This window comes from Phyllostomus hastatus, unplaced genomic scaffold (assembly GCF_019186645.2).
Source record: "Phyllostomus hastatus isolate PE091 unplaced genomic scaffold, TTU_PhHast_1.1 phas_scaffold_442, whole genome shotgun sequence".
NCBI lineage: Eukaryota > Metazoa > Chordata > Mammalia > Chiroptera > Phyllostomidae > Phyllostomus > Phyllostomus hastatus.
Window position 1 is genome coordinate 4,314,460 of NW_025334030.1, and position 24,103 is coordinate 4,338,562.

Below are 24,103 nucleotides of genomic sequence, written 5' to 3' on the forward strand. Positions count from 1 at the left end.
AGTGTGATGGCTGCTCTGGGACCTGTGAGCACAGGTGGTTGAGCCCAGCCAGGAGAGTTTGTTCTGAGTCTGTGTATCAGGCTAGGATACTGGAAGCTGGTCTAAAAACATGAAAGATTCTTTCTCAAGTTGAAATTCTATGGTTTTTGCTTTGTTAAAGCTGTCATTTTAGCTTGGGGGTGGGCATTTTAAACTTTTTACAGTTTTTGTCAAATTGAGACATAAACAGTAGGATGTTTTTACGGATTGTGAGATAAGAGGGTGACATTATCCACAAGATTCTAAAGCAAGGCTTTCTTCTGCTGTGTGTAGAGTAGTTTGGGAGGGGAGAAAAGGTCATTTTTAAAGTTGCAGTAATCTTATTGAGTACTGAAAAAGACATGGTAGGTAAACTGATTTTATGGAGGAAATGGTTTACAGAGGATTGTGGGAAATTATGAAGAGCGAGAGGCCATGGTCAGGAGATGCTTAGAGGCTAGTGAGATGTCTTTCATGGTGTGACATTCTTATGGACTGTGGGCAGCCCTAGGACAGCAAAGATACTGCAAAAATAAGATTTTTCTAGTCTGTAGAGAGAAAGCTGAGGTTGAGAACTGGCCACCTTTGGATGCTTTCTAAACATTTGCAAAATTAAAACCATATTTTGAGTCTTAACCCAGATTGTAACAATAAATATAAACCCAGCTGAAGAGCTAGGAGCCCCAGGTAGGAGTTGGGGGATGAGAACAGGCTTCCTGCAGGAGAGAAGGCAGAAGCCAGATCCTCCAGGAGGTGTTAATGAGGGGTTGACTCAGATGGGTGCCCTGACCTTAGTTAACACCTCTTCCAAAGTTGGTAGCAACATCTTCCCAATGTAGCCTCGTTTCCTTAGTCGCTTTGACGCTTTATGTGTAGGGTGCTGCCATACCGATCAGTGTTGCCTTGGCCTTGTTTTTTGTGGCTTACCTGACTTTCTACCCTCATCTCATTCTGTCGTGCCTCCCACTCCCACCCCTACCTACCCCTACCATACTGCCCTGACCACCACTGGTGCCGTATTTACTGGATATGAAAATTCTGTCACTTAATCGTCATATCTGATTAGTGGGGTGACTTCCTCTCAGTTGTATGTGTAGAGAATGTGTTCCATCTTAGTTTGCTTAGAGTTTACTGGGTGGGTTGTAATTCTGTTTTCCTATAGATAATTTCCATAATGAACCATTGGGGGTATGTTCACAGGGATGAATTCATTTAACCCGATGCCCTTGGGGAATGTACAGTTGCCGCAAGCTCCCATGGGACCTCGTGCAGCATCCCCCATGAACCACTCTGTCCAAATGAACAGCATGGGCTCCGTTCCAGGGGTAAGTCCTGCTTGCCTTAACTCTGCTGAGAAGGCCTCGCCCAAATAGGGAGAATTCTCTAAGCAATGAAATCGTAGATGTCTAGAATACTATGGTACCTGCTCCTTTGGATTTGGGTTATGTTTTATTTCCTTCATATGCAAGTCAGTCTCTCTCTCTTTCTCTCTCTCTCTCGTCTTCATTACTATAGTGAAAATTATTTGTTTGACCATTATTTATTTTTATTGGAATGCCAAATTCATAGGAACTTGTGACTTTCTGAAAAGATGGGAGTTCTGTACCTGGAGTAGGCAGCCTTAGATTTGTGACCAGGAGGGACTTGTCAGTGTCTGTTGACTCCTACAGCTTACTCTCCTGAGGTTGCTTTCTAGATGCTTCAGAGAACTCATAAGTGCATATTTTGAACTTTAAATTATAGCATGCTATTGATTTCTATCCAGAGCACAATCTGAAGCTAACTCATTAGAAACTTTGCATGAGAAAGCAGGCAAAGTGCCTGGAAGCTGTAATATCTTACTGAGTGGTGTTTCTCCTCTCAAGAAGTAGGGAGGATCTGAAGATTTCTGTCTCTTCCAGTTTATCTTGAGTACTTCAACCCTTGTCCTCTGAATCCTCTGTGATGCTTTGTCTTTTAGATGGCCATTTCTCCTTCCCGAATGCCTCAGCCTTCAAACATGCTGGGTGCACATGCCAACAACATGCTGGCCCAGGCACCAACACAGAGCCAGTTCCTGCCGCAGAACCAGTTCCCTTCGTCCACTGGGGCAATGAGTGTGAACAATGTAGGCATGGGACAACCAGCAGCCCAAACAGGCGTGTCACAGGTACACTGTTCACCTTTGGGCCACTTACATTGATATAGCCCCGTGTTCCTACTGACCTGAGCATGTCTTGTTTTGTGGAAATTAGACTTCTGGACGTTTCATTTGAATTGATAGTGTTAATTTGGGGTTTTCATTATTATTTTCTTGTTTTTTATTTGTGTCTTTTAAATTCTAAGTTTCATATGCAATCCTGAGAGACATTGAATTTTAAAGTGAGTAGGGAGAGGTCCCATGAGTTCACTACTAACAATTGGTTTGTGCATCCTGTTGCCTGTCCCTGAACTGTCCAGGTGAAGTCAAGCTAACTGGGTCAGTTGAGTAGTTGTCCTGTTATTGAATGTACTTTACTTATTCAGCCTAAATCTGAAGAGAACTATTTTCCACTCATTTTACTACCTTTTATCCCCTTTTGTTAATTGTTACAGTACATTAGAAGTGCTGCTATATATATATATAATATATATATATATGTGCACACATTTTAAAAAGGCCAAACCTTCCCCCAAAACATGAAGTTCATGTTTTAAATTTTTTAACATGAAGTGATACTGAATAAAAGAACTTGAGTACATTAGATTTACTCTCTAAATGCCTACCCATTAATTCTTAATTTCCCTCACATGTTACTGCTCTAGAACAGGGATCAGCAAATTTGATTTTGTGGACTCTTTGTCTTAACTATTTAGCTCCATCACTGCAAGACAAAAGCAGCCACAGCCATGTTCATTCCTACATAAATGAATGAGCATGCTATGTTCCAATAAAATTTTAGTACAAAGCCTTAACTGGTGTGGCTTAGTGGATTGAGTGCAGGCCTGTGAACCAAAGGGTCACCGGTTTGATCCCCAATCAGAACACATGCCTGGGTTGTGGGCCAAGGCCCCAATAGAGGTCACGCAAGAGGCAGCCACACATTGATGTTTCTCTCCCTCTCTTTTTCCCTCCCTTCCCCTCTATAAAAATAAGTAATTAAAATCTTAAAAAAAAAAAAAAGTTCAGTACAAAAACAGGCAGCTAGGTGCCTTTGGTTATGGGCAGTAATTTGCAGGCTCTTGTTCTAGATCGGTGATTTGGAATCACTTTTTCAAAGGTCTGCAGGTATTCTGAAGCATGTCCTCAGTTCAGACCTGCACTGAAACATTTCAGTATTTCAACAACTCATTTTTTAAAAAAGATAAATGTCTTTTCTGTTGGTCTTAGCTGTGGGTGGATATTATGGAGCATGAAGCTAGTAAGCTGAGTGGATATGTTTGTTTAAGCCAGAACCTTCGACAGTATAAATCAAAGTATAAAAGAGAAATTGATAGTGTAAATTTTATTGGAAAGTGCACATTATATAATAAGTGTACTGCAGGATGAATTTTTGTAAATTGAATGCCTGTGAAACCAGACCTCTTCAAGAAACCATGATTAAATTTTCATATATTTAATTCTTTGACTGTTGCTGCATTTTCAAATGGGGAAAGTAATTTTAACATACTCTATTCCCTCTGTTAGGGACAGGTGCCTGGTGCTGCTCTTCCTAACCCTCTGAACATGCTTGGGTCCCAGCTCCCTTGCCCACCAGTGACACAGTCACCGTTACACCAGACACCACCTCCTGCTACCACAGCCACTGGCATGCCATCTCTCCAGCATCCAACAGCTCCTGGGATGACTCCTCCTCAGCCAGCAGCTCCCACCCAGCCATCAACTCCTGTGTCATCTTCTGGGCAGACTCCCACCCCAACTCCTGGCTCAGTGCCCAGTGCCAGCCAAGCCCAGAGCACCCCTACAGTCCAGGCAGCAGCCCAGGTGACCCCGCAGCCTCAGACCCCAGTTCAGCCCCCATCCGTGGCCACCCCTCAGTCATCACAGCAGCAGCCAACGCCTGTGCACACCCAGGCTCCTAGCACACCGGTGAGCCTCTCTGTTTGTCATCTTTGGCCGGAGACTCTTAGATGAAAACTTTCCCATAAAAAATTCTGTCATGAAGTTGCTGCAGCATCTTGGTACAACCCCCAAAAGTAACTGCACTCTATTGGAACCATAATGAGCCCTGGCTGGTGGCTCGGTTGGAATGTTGTCCCATACACCAAAAAGTTGCAAGTTCACATGCCCAGGTTGCAGGTTTGACCCCTGGTCAGCGTGTGTGCAGGAGATAACCAATCAATGTTCTCTTCTCTTTTCTTCTTCCTCCTCCTCCTTTCTCCTTCCTCCTCCTTCCTTCTTCTTCCTTCTTCCTCCTTCTTCCTTCATCTTCTTCTTTTCTCTCCCTCCCTCCCTCCCTCCCTCCCTCCCTCCCTCCCTCCCTCTCTCTCTCTCTCTCTCTCTCTCTTTCTCTTTCTCAAATCAATAAATATACCCTCAGATGAGGGTTAAAATTAAAAGAAAAAGAACCATAATGAGCTGTGTTTTGTTTTCACATTGGCTCCAGAGGCTGTATTTGGTAGGGCATGACTTGTGATGATCTTCTGTAATTAAGTGAGTTTGCAAAAATCAGCAATTACAAAGAAATAACATGTGGGTCCTCTGTAGAATTTGAAAACTATTTCTATATAGGAGCAGTGTGTTTCCCATTTTCTGTCCTAGATGGATGTCTTCTGTGTTTCAGTAGTTTTTCTCTTAACATCACAAGAATGTGGTCACGCCCCTGATGTGTGTGCTTTGACTTTCCCTATCAGCCTTGTTTTCAACTGGAAGCATTTTCTTTTTAATGACAGAATGGCAGACCCAGGTTAATGCTTCCTCTTCCTCAGATCTGCCCAGTACTCCATGCACCTGCCAGTGGTGCCCTGTCTGCATGCTTTCCTAGGCTGCTGGGCTGTCCCACTGACCCAAGGGACCTAAGGCTGCGCTCTTGTCACCTCCACCTCCCTTCCCAGTTATCACAAAAATCTTAGTATCAGTTTTCTTACCAGTCTAACTTAAAAACACCTCTTCCCCTGAGGACTGAAGGTATTTATAAAATATCATAATCCCAACAAAAAGCCCAAGATAACATTACTATTTTTCTCTAAAGCCTTTCTAACTTTACATTATTTATTTGTTTACTTTAAACTCTGTTGGGTAAGACTTTCAAAATTTAGAGTTCTTTTAGTGGTTCCTTCTCTTAATATTTATTTCTCTGCTTCCAAATACCACCACTGTTCCTACAATTAACAAGCTATATATTCTTATTCCATATAGGCACTTTATTCCCCTTCCTACCTATATACTTACGTATTTATAATTTAGCCTTTAACCATAAACAGTGATCTTACTGGAAGGAATTCATTTTAAAATAGGAGGTTCTGTGGCTTAGGTAGAAAAACTTGTAGAAAATAATTTTATATCCATATGTAAAAAGCTCAGCTGTTTCATCTCTGCATTCTTGGCAAGAAGTCAGTTGTGTTTCTGTGTGATGTTGTCTTCCTGTAGAACTCCTATTTGAACTTTTGTTCTTTAGTTCTCACAAATAGGGATGCTTATTAGGTCAGTGTTGAGAAATGTTAACACAGAACTGTATTTGGGGTGAGCAACAGTTTAAGATAATTTATATTGTTTTGTTACCAGAGATAAGCAATTTGGGTTTTTCTACAGCTTTCCCAGGCAGCAGCCAGCATTGAGAACAGAGTACCCACTCCGTCCTCAGTGGCCAGTGCCGAAACCAACTCCCAGCAGCCAGGACCCGAATTACCAATGCTGGATATGAAGGCTGAGGTCAAGACCGAGGACACTGAGCCTGATGCCAGTGAAACCAAGGGGGAGCCTGGGTCTGCGGTAGGTGCCAGGGGTCTACCATGGATGTCCCTGCTTTTTGTTTCCTTTTTCTTTTTTTAAAGATTTTATTAATTTATTTTGAAAGAGTGGGGAGGTAGGGAGAAACATTGATGTGTGAGAAAAACATCAACTGATTGCCTCTTGGTCCCCAACTGGGGACCTAGCCCACAACCCAGGCATGTGCCCTGACTGGGAATTGAACCAGCAACCTTTTGGTTCATAGACCAATCCACTGAGCCACACTAGCTGGGGCTTGTCTTATTATCCTGTTTAATCTATTTGCTACTTGAACCCATACGGTGTGGTTGGCTGGCCTGGCTTTCCTTTTCCTTTTCCCCTTCCTCTTCCTTTTCCTTTCCCTTTCCTTTTCTTTCCTCTTTCTTTCTCAGAAATGATTTTGATTTTTATAAATACATTCAGTCTTCTTCCCACTTTTTTTTTAATGTATTTTATTGATTATGCTATTACAGTTGTCCCATTTCCCCCCTTCTCCCCTCCACCCTGTACCCCCTCTCCCACCCACGTTCCCCGCCTTTAGTTCATGTCCATGTGTCATTCTTATGAGTTCTTTAGCTTCTACATTTCCCGTACTATTCTTGCCCTCCCCCTATCTATTATCAACCTACATTCTATGCTACTTATTCTCTATACCTTTTCCCCTTCTCTCCTCCCACCCCCCTGCTGCTAGCCCTCCATGTGCCCTCCATTTCTGTGGTTCTGTTCCTGTTCTAGTTGTTTACTTAGTTTCTTTTGGTTTTGCTTTAGGTGTGGTTGTTCATAATTGTGAGTTTGCTGTCCTTTTACTATACATGTCTTTTTCTTTATCTTCTTTTCTTAGATAAGTCCCTTTAGCATTTCATAAAATAAGGGCTTGGTGATGATGAACTCCTTTAACTTGACCTTCTCTGAAAAGCACTTTATCTTCCCTTCCATTCTAAATGAGAGCTTTGCTGGATAGAGCAATCTGGGATGTAGGTCCTTGTCTTTCATGACTTGGAATATTTCTTTCCAGCCCCTTCTTGCCTGTAAGGTCTCTTTGGAGAAATCAGCTGACAGTCTGATGGGAACTCCTTTGTAGGTTACTGCCCCCTTATCTCTTGCTGCTTCTAGGATTCTCTCCTTCGTTTTTACCTTGGCTAATGTAATTATGATGTGCCTTGGTATGTTTCTTCTTGGGTCCAACTTCTTTGGGGCTCTCTGAGCTTCTTGGATTTCTTGGAAGACTGTTCCCTTTGCCAGATTGGGGAAGTTCTCCTTTATTATTTGTTCAAATACATGCTCCATCTGTTGCTTTTCTCCTTCCTGTTCTGGTACCCCTATAATTCGGATGTTGGAACGTTTAAAGGTGTCCTGGATGCTCTTAAGCTTGTCCTCGATTTTTTGAATTCTTATTTCATCATGCTTTCCTGCTTGGTTGATTTTATCTTCCTTCTGGTCCACTGTAGTGTTTTGAGACTCAGATTCCTTCCTTTCACTATTGGCTCTCCTCCGTGTATCTTCCTGCATCTCTTTTATGGTAACCTGCATCCTTTCATCTAAATTGCGCCCAAAATCAACCAGTTCCGTGAGCTTTCTGATCACCAGTGTTTTGAACTGTGCATCTGATAGATTGGCTATTTCTTGGTCGCTCAAAAGGATGAGTCCTGGGGGACTGATCTGTTCTGTTGGATACATGTCTTATGTCTTTCCCTGTCTCTGGTCGCTCTTGTTACGGTGGGGGGCGGAGCCTTAGGTGTTCACTGGGGCTGGGCACCCTGGTCGCTAGATTGTGACGTTGTATGTGTGGGCGGGGGCGGGAGCGGGAGGGGACAATGGCGATAGTTTCATTCTCCCGGGCTCAGGCCGTTCCTTGCTATCCTGGGCTGCGAGCTCTGCCTGGTCCACAATCGCTGCCTCACTGGGTCCGCCAGCCGCAGCTTGCGTACTCAGGGATCACCGCTGCGTTCTTGCGCCCCGGATGGCTGTCTCGCCGATTTTGCGCCAAATTTTCCCTGACCTCCGCGCACCGCCGACCCACGCCAGCCCCGCGCCCTCCCGGCTCGTCGTCTCCTACCGGTCTGGATGTACGGGTTTACTTCAACTTCTTGGCTGTCCAACTTCCATTCAGATAAATCCTATCAGTTCTGAGTGATATTCTGTCTGTAAATTATTGTTGTTCTAATCTTGGTTGTGCGAGGAGGCACAGTGCGTCCACCTATTCCTCCATCTTGCCGCAAGTCCCTCCTTTCCACTTTTTAACTGGACTATTTCATTTTGGGGGGGTTAAGTTTTATGAGTTCTTTATATATTGTGGCTATTAACGCTTTATCAGATATATCATTTGCAAATATCTTGTCCCATTCAGTAGGTTGTATTTTTTTGTTGATGGTTTCCTTCACTATGCAAAAGCTTTTTATTTGCTGTAGTCCCATTTCTTTTTCTTGATTTTTTTCTTTGGACTTCCTTGCTCAAGAAGATATATCCTGAAAGATATTTCTAAGAGTGATGGCAAAGAGTTTATTGCCTATGTTTTCTTCTAGGAGTTCTATTGTTTCATGTCTAACATGTCAGTCTTTAATCCATTTTGAGTTTATTTTTGTATATGATATAAGAAAGTGGTCTAATACCATATTTTGCATTAATCTGTAGAGTTTTGCCAATGCCACTTATTGAAGAGACTGTCTTTAATCCATTGTATATCCTAGTCTCCTTTGTTGTAGATTAATTAATTGACCTATACAAATGATTTATCTCCAGATTCTCTATTCCATGAATATATGTATCTTATTGTTGTGCCAGTACCATACTGTTTTGATTTTTGTGGGTTTGTAGTATAGTTTGATATTAGGCAGCCTAATACTTAATAATTTTGTTCTTTTTCAAGATTTCTTTGGCTATTAAGGGTCTTTTGTGGTTCCATATAAATTTTAGGATTAGTTCTCATCCTGAGAAGAATTTCATTGGTATTTTGATGGGGATTGAATTGAATCTGTGTATTATAGAGACATTTTAATAGTATAAATCCTTCCAATCCACGAGCAAGGTATATATTCTTCCATTTGTTTGGTTTTTGTTTAATTTTTGTCTTTTGTGTCTTACAATTTTCAGAGTAGAGGTCTTTCTCTTTGGTCAAATTTATTCCTAGATATTTTACACTTTATGATGCAATTATAAATGGGATAGTTTTTTTACATTTCTTCTGATCATTTGGTATTGGTACAGTATATAGAAGCAACATATTTTTTATATTGATTCTGTATCCTGAAGTTTTACTGAAGTCATTTATTGGTTTTTAATAGTTGAGTTTTACTTCTTCCTTTCCAGTTTGGATGCCTTTTATTTCTTTGTTTTGTCTGATTGCTATGGCTGGGACTTCCAATATTAGAGAAGTAGTGAAGTTGAAGAGAAGTAGTGATCATGGGAGTCCTTGTTTGTTCCTGATCTTAGATAAAATAAAAGTCTAGGACCCGATGACGTCTACCAAACATTCAAAGGAAAATTAATACTTATCCTTCTTAACATTATTTTTTAAATGAAGAAGAAGAAACACTTCCAAACTATTTTATGAAGCCAGCATTAATTATCCTGATACCAAAACCAGATAAAGACATTACAAAAAAAGGAAATTACAGGCCAATATCCTTGAACATAGATACGGAAGTTCTCAACAAAATATTAGCAAGCCAGATTCAACAATGCATTTAAAAGATTATACACTGTCCCAACTGGTGTGGCTTAGTGGATTGAGTGCTGGCCTGAGAACCAGAAGGTCTCTGGTTTGATTCTCAGTCAGGGTACATGCCTGGGTTGCAGGCCAGGTGCCCAGTAAGGGATGCACAAGAGGCAAACACATTGATGTTTCTCTCCCTCTCTTTCTCCCCCCTTTCCCCTCTCTCTAAAAATCGATCAATCAATCAATCAGTCTTAGAAGAAGAGAAAAGATTATGCACCATGACAAAGTGGGATTTATCCCAGGGTTGGAAGTATGTTTCAACATCCATAAATCAATTAATGTGATACATTAACAAAATAAAGGATAAAAACCATATGATCATCTCAATAGATGCAGAAAAGGCATTTGACAAAATTTAACATCCTTTTATGATAAAAACTCAAAAAAAGATTTAGTAGGAATATATCTCAACATAATAAAGGCCATTTTTGACAGACCCACAGCTAATGCAGTCAGTGGTGTAAAGGCTTACATTTCAAATGTTTGGATCATTTAGCAATTTTTTCACTGCCATTTTTTATTTATAGTTTTGTAGAGTTAGATTGTGCAAGGGGTGTATTGGTTTACTAATTAACCTGTGGCAAAAGTTGAAACTGACTGTGGGCTGAATCCAGCCTATAAATGTGTTTTGTTTAGCTCACACAATATTTCTTAAGTGGGAAATCAGAAATTAAACTAAATTTTTGGATTTTCTTGAAAAAAGTGAGAAGCTCTATCAGCATTGTTCTTGTAGTCTTCTGTGGTAGCAGTCTGGGTGGGACCGCCAACACAGCCTTTAGATGGGTGTGACCTCTCCAGTTTGCCAGAGTCTTCATTACTTCCTGCCATCTCACACCTTACCTGCTGCTGCATTCATTTATTTTACCTGCCTGGCCCTCTGAGCAATTTGGTTTTTTATCTCTGCCCCAATTTTCCAGGACATTTTTGTTCCAAACTGGAAATACCTATATGTAAAACTATCAAGCAGGTGATAGTAGGTATATGTGTATATGCAATTTTTAAGCAGTCTAACATATAAAATTTTTAAATTAAGACTGTAATTGTACTAGTATTATGTTAAAGCAACCCAACTGACACCAAATACTCTATTTCTTTTTGTGAGAGAGAGAAAGAAGTATAAATGCAGCTGTGACTAGGAGAAGGTGTCAACAAGCCTTCCAAAAACTCTGAGTTACAGGAAGGTTTCTTAATTTCCATGTATAATTATCTATATATTTGTTTTTTCAAGATGCTGGAGGAGGATCTACAAGGATCTTCCCAAGTTAAAGAAGAATCAGACACAACAGAGCAGAAATCAGAACCAATGGAAGTAGATGAAAAGAAACCAGAAGTAAAAGTAGAAGCTAAAGAGGAAGAAGAAAGCACTGCTAATGGTGCCACCTCTCAGTCAGCATCTCCTTCGCAGCCACGCAAAAAAAGTAGGTTGTGTCTTCTTGAACTTACTGAACTGTGCTGCTTTGCCATTGTGTTGTGATTCCATACTGTGGATTACAAGCTAATGCAGAAAGGGAAGGTGGGGTATAAGGGAACTAAATGGTAATGGGGAAAAAAAATAAAGATTAAAAAAATTTTTTTTAGAGTCAATCCTGGGCTTTAAAAAAGCTGATGCAGAAAAAGAATTTCATCTCCCCTTTTACTTTGTTGCCTGCTGTTCCCCAAGTAGAAATGGTGACACCAAGCTGGACTACTGCCTGAGGACCCATAGGTTCATGGCAGGACTGAGAAACAAGCCTTGGCTCTAGGAGGGCAGCCCAGGGGCACAGCTCTCTTCTGAGATGTCCTGGCTATGGGACCAGAGTTGAAATTGCATCTTAGTCTTGAGCAGGCCAAGGTTCTTGGGCTTTTTTTGGCAAGGCATGAACAACCACTGACAGATTTGAGCAGGAAGATGACCAAAAGCCATGGTGTTAGGGAAATTATCATGGTAACAGCACACATGTAGGAGCTTTTAGGTTTCTGCTGCTACAGATAGGACACTAAGTGCCCAAAGTAATGGGGTGGTGGAGTGGGACCCAGTGACCTAGTGCAGAAGGAGTAGGGGCAGGTAAGTGAAGATGTTTTAGGTTCTGAGTTGTGTGTGGTAAGCTAGTCTCACAATGGATGTGATTTTAAAAATCACATTGGAGAGGTGTCCAGAAAGTAAGGAGGTGGCAGGGTGTTGGAAAATTGTCAGGCGACCCTTAGAAATGTGAGATTGGGGCTCAGGAAGTTCAGGGTTGCAGGTTATAAATTTGGAAAAGACGGTGGAAAAATGTTCCAATCTGTTGCTGTGTAGTTCTGCTACTGGAAGGGACTCTGGCGATTATGGAGTACAGCAGTTCTTAAATTTTTGGTCTCAGACCTCTTTATATTCTGAAAATTGAGGACCCCAGAGATTTTTTTGTGTGGATTATGTCGCTGTCTACTCTATTAGAAAATAAAGCTATATGCTCAAATAGGAATTTTTAACATGTAATTAATTTAAAAGCATGTTACATAACACCCATAAATAACATTTTTATGGGAAAAAAAAGCTTTTCCAAAATAATTAGTAATTAGTGAGTATAATTGACATTGGTTTTATAATTTTGTGGCTCAGAGAGAGAAGTGAACGAACACACCTGGATTCTCATATCTGCCCCTGCCTTCACTCTCTTATATTACATTGGTTGAAGTACATGGAGAGAATCCAGTCCCACTCCAGATAGGTAGTTGATAAAGGGAAGAATTAACAACCTTTTCAGATGGTTGTGAATTGTTTTTTATTTTTATTTTTGGATACTACAACAAAAGTCAAGTGGAAGTTTCTTCAAGATGAGTTGCAGCACTGAGTTTTTCACACTCTGACATTAGGATCCATTTGTCTGTCTTGTACTTTGTATGGATCCTTTTCCCTTGTGTGATTTTCTTTAATTTGTTAAATTGATTTTAATCAATTTAAAGGGAAGGGGTGGTGGGGAGAGAGAGAGACCTCAATCAATTGCCTCTCATACACGCCCCCAAGTGAGGACCAAACTGGCAACTAGGCATGTGCCCTGACCAGGAATTGAACCTGCTGTGACCTTTTGGTTTACAGGACGACATTCCAACCAACTAAGCCACACTGGCGTGGTCAGCCAGGTGTTTCTTTTCCACAGGAGGTCAGTAAGGACATATGGTAGTCCTTGGCTCTGATGGCAGTAAACTTAAGGAAACTTCTCAGGGCTACGGTTTTCATCTCTCAGTATACTCGATGCATGCCATTTCCCAACTAAAACATTAAATGTTTATGGTGTTTTAATCTGAGTTTTAAGTTACAGTGTACCATGTATCTGTTGTAGAAAGTCTTTTCAAAATAGAAAGAGGAAATCTCACATCACTTAAAACCAACTCATCAGAACTCTGTTGTATTTGCCTCTCATTGGTCAGTTTTCTATTCATAAGATGTGTGTGAGCAAAGTGGGGTTGTCACACACACTGCTGACTGACCTGCCTCTTGCCTTCAGAGGCTATTGCGCACATTTTCCTGTGTCATTAGAACTCATTTGGGATTCGTATGAATGTGCCATCTTGAATGTATTTGGCAGCCACTGTTTATCCTTGAATTGGTGACAACAGAAAATGTAGTAGGAAATGGGATGACTTAGAGGTTGGAAAAATGGGCATTGATAAATGTGGGAGAGAACAGTATAGAACTTTTGGGGAAAATATTTATAGCTCTGTCACTGTGCATATTTATGAGGTTATAGTATAAGATTTTGTCTCAGATGGTCTGAGTTTACTTCAGCCAAAAACAGGGAAGTTTCATCAGAGAAGGAAAGGTCCCTTCCAGTGAAATGACTTATTACCACCATTTGATCACTGAAGAACATTTGGGAGTGAGCTTCATTTTCTGTTACAACACAGTTTTAATGTTGGAATCCTCTTACTAAAGAAGTATACTTAATGTTGTATTTTGCCTTGTAACATGGATGTAGTTTTTAGAAACCCCAACATTACTGTACTTTTAGGAAATCCTGAATTTGTAACTTTGGAATGTCTATAGACTCAACTGAATGAGAACCCTTAGAAACTTCGAGGCTGGGAGAGAGATGATTCAGACTCTCTCAGAAATGGCCCAGGCTTCCATCTGAAGTGTCATGAAGGAGGAGTCTGGGTGCCTCATAAATAGTGTTCTCTCCTCATGCTTTCTAACTGCAGTCTTTAAGCCGGAAGAATTACGCCAGGCTCTTATGCCAACCCTAGAAGCACTGTATCGACAGGATCCAGAGTCCTTACCTTTTCGCCAGCCTGTTGATCCCCAGCTCCTAGGAATTCCAGTAAGTTCATACAGTAAAAATATATTATAACTTTACCAGTGTAACTCATAAGTATCCATGTTTTATTTCTTAAAATTGGGTAAAATAACAACCTTGTTTCGAACACTTTTTTCCTAATATAAAAATCAGTTTGCTGTCAAAACAGTAATACATCTTTGGCTTATTGAAATGTGTGTTTCCCACCTGTTTTGTGAAGCCACAGGGTCCATGGAGGGGTTGGGCTGCGTGAGAGAGGAGCATGCCCAGGGTGCACTACCCACTTGCTCTGGCAACTCACTTTGTATTTGGGGTTTTGTGTAAGACTTGGTCTGAAAAATGGATTTAAAGAATTAATGACCATTAATTATAAAACACATGGGTCTCTCACTTTGATATCCTGGATAGTCTTGCAAAGGCCATGGTGACCCAATAGATTCTATTAAGTTGTATTACTATTTTTGTGTTTATCTTGGAATTTCATTTTGCTTGGTAGAACCAAGAGTGAATCTTTAGAAAAACATATTGTCTGATAAATTTGCTTACCATTATAATTCATTGCATGAAAATTTTTATTTTTAAAATCTCATATTAAAAAGCATCTTTTATTACACAGTTGTTTTAGTATCATTTTTCTTTAACTTTGCCTTTGAAGGAATTTGATCACATTTGAAAATATTAATTATAATTTCAGTAAAATTAGGATGATCAGTTTATTTTTGTCAATTCTCATTTCTTGCTGTTGGAAACAGATGTCGTTCAGTACATTTCTATTTTATTTTAAGAGATAAGGCTGGTATTTGGAATTTGGGCTATTCACTAGATTGAGGCCATTTTGTCTTTAAGGATTACTTTGACATTGTGAAGAACCCCATGGACCTTTCCACCATCAAGCGGAAGCTTGACACAGGGCAGTACCAAGAACCCTGGCAGTACGTGGATGACGTCTGGCTGATGTTCAACAATGCCTGGCTCTATAATCGCAAGACGTCTCGGGTCTATAAGTTCTGCAGTAAACTGGCAGAGGTGTTTGAGCAAGAAATTGACCCTGTTATGCAGTCTCTTGGATATTGCTGTGGACGCAAGGTACAGTTTAAACTCCCTCTAGAAAATGATCTTTCCTAGTTAATCCAGAAGTATGATAATATGGTAGACTCAACATTTTGGCCACACCTGTGTGCTCAGAAGTACCCAGGTGGAGTCTGGTGTTTTGTAAAACAGTCAATTGCTTGAAGTGATATATAATGAATGATCCAAGCTAGAGGTGCTTATTGGGAAAGGCCTTGAGTGAAGCATTTCTGCTTGCCCATGTGTGCATTCTCTATCAGTAATAAATGTCTCTTAGACGCGAATTCTCTAACATTATATCAAAAAATGTCTTTAAACTGTGAAAATTGTTAGAAAACTAGTATACTAACAAATAATTTACTGGCTGAATCTAACCCACCATAGTGGACTAGAACATTAAATGACAATAAATGGGATATATTTTTAGTGTCTTCTCCTTTGTTTTTGCAGTATGAGTTTTCCCCACAGACTTTGTGCTGCTACGGGAAGCAGCTGTGTACAATTCCTCGAGATGCAGCCTACTACAGCTATCAGAATAGGTAAGCATTGAGCAGCTTCCTGAATTACAGGACAAAAGGAAGGTTTTAGCGCAAGGCATGTTTGTCTGCTTGTAGCCCAGGTACATTAATTCTTTCTTGAAGTTCCAATTAAAGGAGCCACAATTTCAGTGTTTCTTGGTCACTCAGGTACAGGATCTTGATATTAAGGAATGCTTTTACAGTGTAAAAATTTAAGCTCACAACTACTTGCTGCATTACTTGGATCAGGTCCATTCTTTCTTAAGCCATGGTCTAGATTCTAAAATGTAACCATATAAGAAAGAGCCTAGAGTTGAAAGTAACTCTAATAAAGATTGGCATGCCTTTTTTGAGATAATAATATAGTTGAAACATTGTATTTTGCTATTCCCCATGTAAATACTTGCATAGATAATTTGGCCTGGACAATCTGATAGAAAGACTTGCGTTGGTGCTAAAACCATAGACTTTTTGGTTTTAATTAGTAGCACAATACAGGATGGGATCCAGTGTTTTATTGAGTTCAAGAAAAACTCCTCTTATAAGATGGCCATTTCAGGGTTTTGTGAGTGGTAGGTATGCATGAGTAATATTTGCCATTCTCTTCAAATGTTGATAGTTTATAAAGAATAGATCTCCTGTCTTAAGTAAAGGGAGAATGAAATACTATTTTATGTTGATTCCCCACACAAATATGATTTTCATATTTGGGGGTTGTTTTGAAAATTAAGCTACTTGCATCCAGTATTTTAAGTGGCCACATGTTGCCATAGCATGAGGGCATTTTGCCTTAAAGCACAGGTTATAAATCTTGGTCAAATTCTGTTACATTGCCTCCATTTTATGAATTGGGAACTAATTCTTTATATTATGACCAAGAAGAAGCTTCATGCCTACTCCTCATCTTCAGGTTGAAATGTTAAATATCAGCATTAGGCTTTGATATTTTTATATTTTGATCTTGTTTGCTTAGTAATTCCATATGTTCTAGTATTTTGAAGAAGATGAGTAAGGAGCTTTCTGTTATTTATTCAGAGGTTCATGCATAGGCTTGAATTATTTGAAATTTTGAAATTATTTTTCTTGCAATTTTTAAATTATTTAATTTTTAAAAATCCATATTCAAGGTTATTAATAACTTTCATCAAAGTCCTACTTTTAAAAAAAATTCTTGACCTAAAAATCTTTCAAGAAAAGGTTTCTAACCTTGCCCAGCTTGCTTATCCAAGTACCATATGGTGAAGTGAAATGCTGGTAAGGGGAAGAGATGGATGCCCCAGAAAGGAACCTGTACTGGAGGTGCAGCCTGTACAACTGTCCTGCTGAAAAATATTTTTTTAACATTTGGAATTTAATTTCTGTCTCAGTTTACCCTTCTGTCGATAGAAGTATTTTAGGACAAAGTTTGAAGTGACACCATAGCCCTTGCATAATGGAATCTTTCCCACAGTGACAAGTGTTCTGAAAGCTCTGGCCTGTCCAATTAATTACAGCTTTAGCTTCTTAACCTTCAGCACATCCCATAAAATATCAAGCCTAACCTTTCTCTTTGTGATATGGGCACAATAACACCTTCCCTGATAGTCTCAGTTGTCAGTCTTCAGTGAAATAATAAATAGGGATTCACTTTGGAAACTGTTATGTGCTGAGCAAAATAAAGTTACAAAATTTTAAGAGAATAGGTTAAAATAAACTGTATGCTGAAAAACGCCCCTGTCACTGGGTGCCCAACACAGTTTGGGTATAGAAGGAGGAATAGGCAACAGATTGCTTGCCACCATCTGTATAAAGTTTGGGGCCTTTCATTGTTGATTTCTTTGTGCCCGAGGCCTTTGACCCTTCCTTTGCTGATTGCACAGGTTTTCACAGTATTTAAGTTCAATAGAATCGAAGCATCAGGGTATACTACTTATCCCTTGGAGGAGGTTATTGATGGGGAGTGTGCATTAAGAGAAATGTAAATAAAATATAAATAAAGAGTTGTTTTAATAATATATTTTATAAGTATAGGCACACTACTCAGCTTAATCTCACAAGGTATGCTTTCTAGAATACTCAACTTGCAGAGATTTAACATGTGATTTTTTTAAATTTTAATCCTCATCTGAGGACATTTTTTCATTGCTTTTAGAAAGGGAGAGAAACATTGATGTGAGAAAGAAACATCAATAGGTTATCTCCTGTGTGCGCCACAGCCTAGGCATGTGCTCTGACCAGGGCCTTTTGGTTTGTAGGATGATACTGCACGTGAGCCACACTGGCCGAGGGAGATTAACATGTAATTTTAAGAAAGCACTGGCCTAATTCTGTGCTGGGCATTTAGACTATTTACATTTTTATTCTCAACTTTTGACTATTTATGAACACTGTGGTGTTCTTATGAATCATTGTTTTGGCACTTAAAGTCGTAAACTGTTTGTGCACTTAAAACAACAGAGACCAAAATCCTAGAGATCATTTAAACAAGTGAAACTAATGTATAAACTAGAGTATGTTTACATTTTCACTTGTTTCCATGCTTTAAGGATTTGAAAGAAACTCATGTTGGGAAAAGTGTTCTATAGATTTTTCCAGTTATTATCTGTAGATAAGAAAAATACTGTCTATAGACATCCCCCCAGTATTTGTATATACTGATAACAATGGTACTTAAAACAATCTGCATTTGAAAATTTACTCCATACATTAACTTACCCTACAAACTATGTAGTTACATTGTGCTAACTTTAGGTACCCAGATGTACATCATCAGATTATGTGAAGTATTTCTCCTTTACAATTCCATGTTCATCAAACTGCTTCCTTCACACAGGGCAGAATGACAACTAGGCTGTTACAGTGAAAAGTAAATATCTGAATAATTTTGTATTTCTGGGGTGAATAAAGTTTGGACTAGGTAATAAGATAGAGACAGCCTGGCATTAACATCTGTCACCCAGTGATTGCCATGGTGGTTGCAGCTGATTTGACTAGATGGGTGACAATGCTATCTTCTGTGGGCCATGGTCATTTCTCAGAAAGGTATTAGGGTGAGTCCCTGGGCCCCTTCCCACTCCCCTCTAAAACCTCAGCATATCTCTGGCATTACTTTGGGACAGGCTCTAACGTATTAATTCTCTGTCCCAGTTACTGATGCTGATGTTTTTCAGGGATGGGAGTTAGTTACACGCAGAGCATAGGTTTCTGCAGCCACTCCATGAGCAGCCCATTCAGCCATCAGTGATTTGTCCCAGGCCAGTTTCCTCCATTGGGTTTACGATACTTATTTCCTGGATATTGCTGGACTTGAAATCCTGCTTGAACAAAAACTAAGAATTTGTTCAGGGTTTTAAAGCCATTTAGGTTCACATATAATTATCATGGCAATTTCATTTCAAAATGTATTCAGCGGTACTCTTCTGGCTAGTCCACAGTGGCTGTATGTTTAATCATAAAATTAATTGGAATACTCAATTCCTAGTTTTACTTTTAAAAGGGAACTATTTGGCATGAAGGAGGTATCTCTTCTATTGTTCTGATTGCCACTGAATTAGTTTATAGTTCCTGTAGTTTGATTCTTTCTTGCCAGTGATAATCATGTCCTCCTGCACAAGGAATTTCTTTTCACTACATGATATCAAGGGCTTCACAGAAATATTTAGAAAATAGTGAACAGCCAGAATATTACTGTAGTTCATTCAGGAAAAAAAGATAATACACAGTGGTGGGCAAATGTAGGTTGAATTGCCAGACATCATTACCTAATAGATAAGTCATAAATAAGGATACTAAATAATAGCAATAATACAAATAATACAATAATTATTAAATAATACAAGAGTAAACTGGTTTTGCATACTTACAACCATGAACCTACTTTTGCCCACCCCTCTATGTAGGTATCTATTTTAAAACAGCAGTGTTCATTTCTTTGTTTCTGGTCAAAGTTTTTAATGTTGGCAGAATTCATTGATTGACTTAGTCCTAAACAAACAGGTCCCAGCAAGAAACTTTGATTAATCCAGTTGTTACCCACAGGGAATCTGTCATGTTCCTCATCAAAAAACTAGAAAGTTGTATAATCTTGATGTGTGTGCATGCTTTAAAGTTTTATGCCTTTACTATGTGTATTTCGCCAGTGAAATATAGCAGACAAAATGTTCAAAAATGTTTAAGATTAGAGCTAGAACTTGTGGGAGACCTATTTTAGTAATGAAGACAAACTGGCCAGGTGGTACCTGACTCAGTCATTTGTAGCCGAGTGTGTGTTTGTGCGTGTGTGTGCGTGCACACATGAGAGCATGAGTGAAGCTGCAAGCTGCCTCATCTCCTTCTGTACTCTTGGTTCAGTGTGGCACTCCAAGTCTCGTCATAGTGTCTTTAACACTAATCCTCTCAGCACCTTGTAGACATAGTTTTGAGCACTAAAACCGCATTTTACTGTGCTGCCGTCGCTACCTTATACGCATCCTTTTTGCTTGTATAAATCATCTCCATTCAGCTTGTTTATTTTTACAGTATCCTTGTGTGCCCATCTTGTTTTATATAGCATCAGCCTGCATTTTTTTTTATTTCTCATTTGTGTCCTTTCCAAACATTTAATAGTTTTTATTTTATTCTTATTTGCTGGCTTGAGCTGAGGCTCTGTATTATCTTACAAGAAATTGGGGTTATGGATAATTTCTCAAATGCAGATTGTGCTTTAAAGATTAACTCTCTAAATTTGCTAAACTTGGATTGTCACCAAGTCAGAGCAGTTGATCACTGAGTATCTCAGATTGGTGAATGATTGGTCCCAGTACCAAAAAGTTTAAAACAAAGCTTAGAATTGAAATTTTTAAGTCTTTAATTTTGTGCATGGATCTACATATATTGTATTATTTATACAATATATCACAGTTTTTTCTCTGTGTTTCTTATTGATAAATGGCTGGAAAGTCTTTGACCCCGATTGCATTTCTGTTAATTGTTTGTCTAGAAAATGGATTTGGTTTCATTTGTATTATAATCTAATTAAGTGATTAACATGAGGAAAAAGACAGGGGAAAAAATCAAAACCAGTTTTGGGTGCTGAACATTTTTATACTTTTAAAGATCTGGCTTAAATACCAGAAATAAAATCTCTGAATTGCTTTCAGGCATAAATTTTCTGTTTTGAAAAATAAGCTATTTCAGTTTAAATTGCATTTTAAGGCCTTTTGTCAGACTGTTTTGTTCAAAGTAAATTTTTTCCATATCAAGCCCTGAAATTATATTTGATTTTCTCTAAGTAATAACAAAAATCCAAACTCCTAAATTTAAGCTCCTTACAATTCTAGTATTAACAACTCCTTGCAAACACTTGCATCTTGGAGCTGAACCGAGACCAGTCGTTGTTAGTGATGATGGCCTGATACGTGTGCAATGAGACCGAATGCTAATCAATGCTTTGCCTTGGCTTTCTGCTCTGTGTTGTCTTGGTGTTTGCGTCTTACCTCTATGTCTGTGCTATTTGTTCCCTTCCCTGTTCTCTAATCCTGCCCTTCCCCACCTGCCCCTGTTCCTCTCATTGTTCTCACTGACCCATCAATCAACCAACAACGTTCCCCTTTCGTCGTGGTGATCTGCCCTGCTCTGATTGGTGGCTTCGTTGCTTGGGTGGCTGTGTGTTATGATGGACCAGTTCACCCAAGTATGGCCTTCTTGCTGACAGGTATCATTTCTGTGAGAAGTGTTTCACAGAGATCCAGGGGGAGAATGTTACCCTGGGTGACGACCCTTCACAACCCCAGACGTAAGTACCATCCTGTCAATTTTCTCGGGGGTGACTCGTAATTGTTTTTTGTCTCTTGTCTGTGAGTAAAGGGGAAGCACCACTGCTGTTTTGACTTGTGTGTATTGTATTTTCTCATATTAACTATGCTCAGTTTAACATGTAGCTGTTTTAGCCAAACACCAGCGCCACTTCTGTGTTCTTCCCTCCATTCAAGACTGCAACCCACCCATGTGGTTTGCTGCTCTCTCTTGACCTTGCCCTGACCCGTCTTTTAAAGCACTTGGCTTTTCCTAGTGGTTGTCACCCTCCATTTTGGGAAATTGTAAATTTTCTGTTACACCTGAGAAACCAAGTAACCTTATTCACAGAATTGGCAATAGCACAAAATAGGTCTTATGTAGCTACCTTCATCCTTTAGATTATAAAGCTAATAAAACACAAATAATGAGCTCCCAGAGTGTGAATGTGTCTTCCTTTTAGGAGGCTTGACTCTTGCTCACTAGGTCCAATGCAGATAGGCCTGAGGTGACTCATTCATTCCTTCACTGAGTCCATCTTTTCTTCCTGATGCCTATCCTGTGATGTAGTTATTTTTCAGTGGTTAAATGTCCAGAAAGTGGTGAGAAAAAGCAAATCCACAAAATTGGGTGGTCAGCTCATTTATATGCTTAAGATACCTAAAAACCTGCCAGCCACCATGTCTGCCCAGAATTACCAGTGTTCCATGTTACTGTTTTCTGTCCAAACTCTGCCACGATTCCTATCATGCTGGGTAGTCTGCTAGTGTGATGCCCCCCAAAGGCAGCAGGGCTTCCCGATGAAGCAGTTTCCAGCAGTATAGGACACTTACTCTACAGATCAAGGTTACTTTATTCAAGTACAAAACAAAACATAGCTACTTGTAAGACATACAAACCAATATGACAGATATTCTACCTATTTCCTTTATTTTTATACCCCTTACATCCTAGTCCTGTTGCATGATTAATAATTGTATAAATCTGTGAATCAGAAGTAACTCAAATATACACTGATCATAACAAAAGGACAGTAGAAAACAAACACTCAGCTCTTTAAGAGTAATCCCAAGTACATGTCAACCTTGTGTCATTGAGGAAATACTGTAATTAAAAGAGTTGGTTATACCAATATTAGTTATGTTTAGTAGCCACTCACCATATAGATTTGATTGAAAATTAACAGGCTTGAATGTCAACACAATTTTGCCATCACATTTTGACTAGTCTTAGTTAAATCTTGTAGTAAATGTTGATGGTGGGTGGGAGGAAATGCTCCAAGGAAGGTAGAGAAAAATAAATATTAGTGTTTTCTGTGGAATTGAATCTTATATGCCCATGTCATCATTGCATCTACCTGAGGTTTTAGCTGACCATTTACTTTTCATTTGAAGAACTAGTTATAAAATAATATCCCAGAGACTATAATTTATACTCAACAGATAAATTCCATTAACATTTTTCTTTCTTTTTTTTTTTCCCTAAACAAGGACAATTTCAAAGGATCAGTTTGAAAAGAAGAAAAATGATACCTTAGATCCTGAACCGTGAGTATATAGCTCTTTCTTTCTGACTTTCAGCTTTTAGTTTCAGGTCAGGGAAGTTCATCCTTATGAACAGGTTTTGGGATGGGACATTGGAAGTACATTGCCCTGGTTGGAATTTTATTGTGTGACATTATTTTAGATATAGATTATCCTTTGACCCACACAAAATGTGTGTCTTTGTAACATGCTCTCCAGTTACTGAATTTTAACAATGATAAGATGAGATGGATGTTTGGTTCTATTAGAACCTTTCTGATAGCTTGGTCATTGGTGTTTTTAAGAAGCCATTTAGTGTGAATCTTTAGAAACCAAAGGTAGGAATATCGGGTGGAGTAGTGCTAATATCATTTAAAGGGAAATTTCAGAAAGAAGACCTCTTAGAAACCACTTTCTAAAAAATAGGTATTGGGGAGCCTGGTGTACGTTCTTGCCACTGATCTGACTTTTTTCCATTGCTCATTGAGAATGCTGTGTCTGCAAAGTTTGCTCTGTGGTGGCCCTTAAAGAGGCTTCCAAGCTCCTTCAGTGTGACACCTTTTAGATCCCCAAAGCTGAGTCCTGAAAGCACCCCAGTGTGCGGAGAGGCCCCTTGTGTTCTGTTGCTGTGGTGAATGCTCTTTCAGAGCTGCTTGGTGAGCACAGGCACCATGGGATGTTTGGGAAAAGTGGCTGTGGTACATCCAGAACCGAGAAGCAGATCCTCCTCTCTTTTGGCCCCGACCTCCCCGGCTCTAGGGAGACCAATCGCTGCAGTGGAAGACACAGACTCCCCACCCAGGCCTCATTTTGGAGCCTGACTTGACTGTTCAGAGCTTGCTTAGTTTCTCCTACTAGCAGTGCGCAGGCTGAGTACATGTTGACTGCCAGAGCTCCAGCCTGAGCAAAGTACCTGGTGCATGAGGAGGTACTTTCCCAGATCTTTAATGACCATTGGATTGGTGTTGGTCCCAGTTGTCCTTCTCCCTGTCACATTATGTCCTTCCCTGCAGTTTTTCAGTTTCACTATAGTTTATATTCATTTTTCAATTTCAAGACATACTACATTGGAATACTCAGTGCTGGGCAGTAGGTAACACACAGGTGAATCAAGGGGGCAGGGCTCTGTTCTTCAGTACAAGAGACAGGTGGATCATAGCACAGACAGCAGAAGGCAGTAAGATGGTGCAAAGGTGCGCAGCCCTGTCCCAGGGCATAAGGGTGTCCCAGAGAAGGTGATGCCCATCTAGAAGCAGGTGTTGGTAAAGGAAGAGTATTTTAGACACAAAGGAGTGAAAGAACACAGGGTGTTCAACAACACTGCAGATAAGCTCAAGTGGTTGGTAGGTAGGAGATATGGATGGAGCCCC

At 39.7% G+C, this 24,103-nt stretch overlaps 1 protein-coding gene across 3 annotated transcripts in view; it reads left to right on the forward strand.

The window, feature by feature from the left end:
- The window catches only part of LOC123807079 (CREB binding protein), a 134,200-nt gene that overhangs the window by 86,761 nt on the left and 23,336 nt on the right, over nt 1-24,103 (forward strand). For all 3 annotated transcript variants that reach the window (XM_045820564.1, XM_045820563.1, XM_045820562.1), the window contains 10 exons: nt 1,219-1,343; nt 1,979-2,167; nt 3,665-4,066; nt 5,729-5,908; nt 10,849-11,038; nt 13,779-13,897; nt 14,720-14,959; nt 15,392-15,480; nt 21,131-21,211; nt 22,701-22,757. In XM_045820564.1, the coding sequence (XP_045676520.1) occupies nt 1,219-1,343; nt 1,979-2,167; nt 3,665-4,066; nt 5,729-5,908; nt 10,849-11,038; nt 13,779-13,897; nt 14,720-14,959; nt 15,392-15,480; nt 21,131-21,211; nt 22,701-22,757 (1,672 nt within the window). The remainder of the gene's footprint in view (nt 1-1,218; nt 1,344-1,978; nt 2,168-3,664; nt 4,067-5,728; nt 5,909-10,848; nt 11,039-13,778; nt 13,898-14,719; nt 14,960-15,391; nt 15,481-21,130; nt 21,212-22,700; nt 22,758-24,103) is intronic.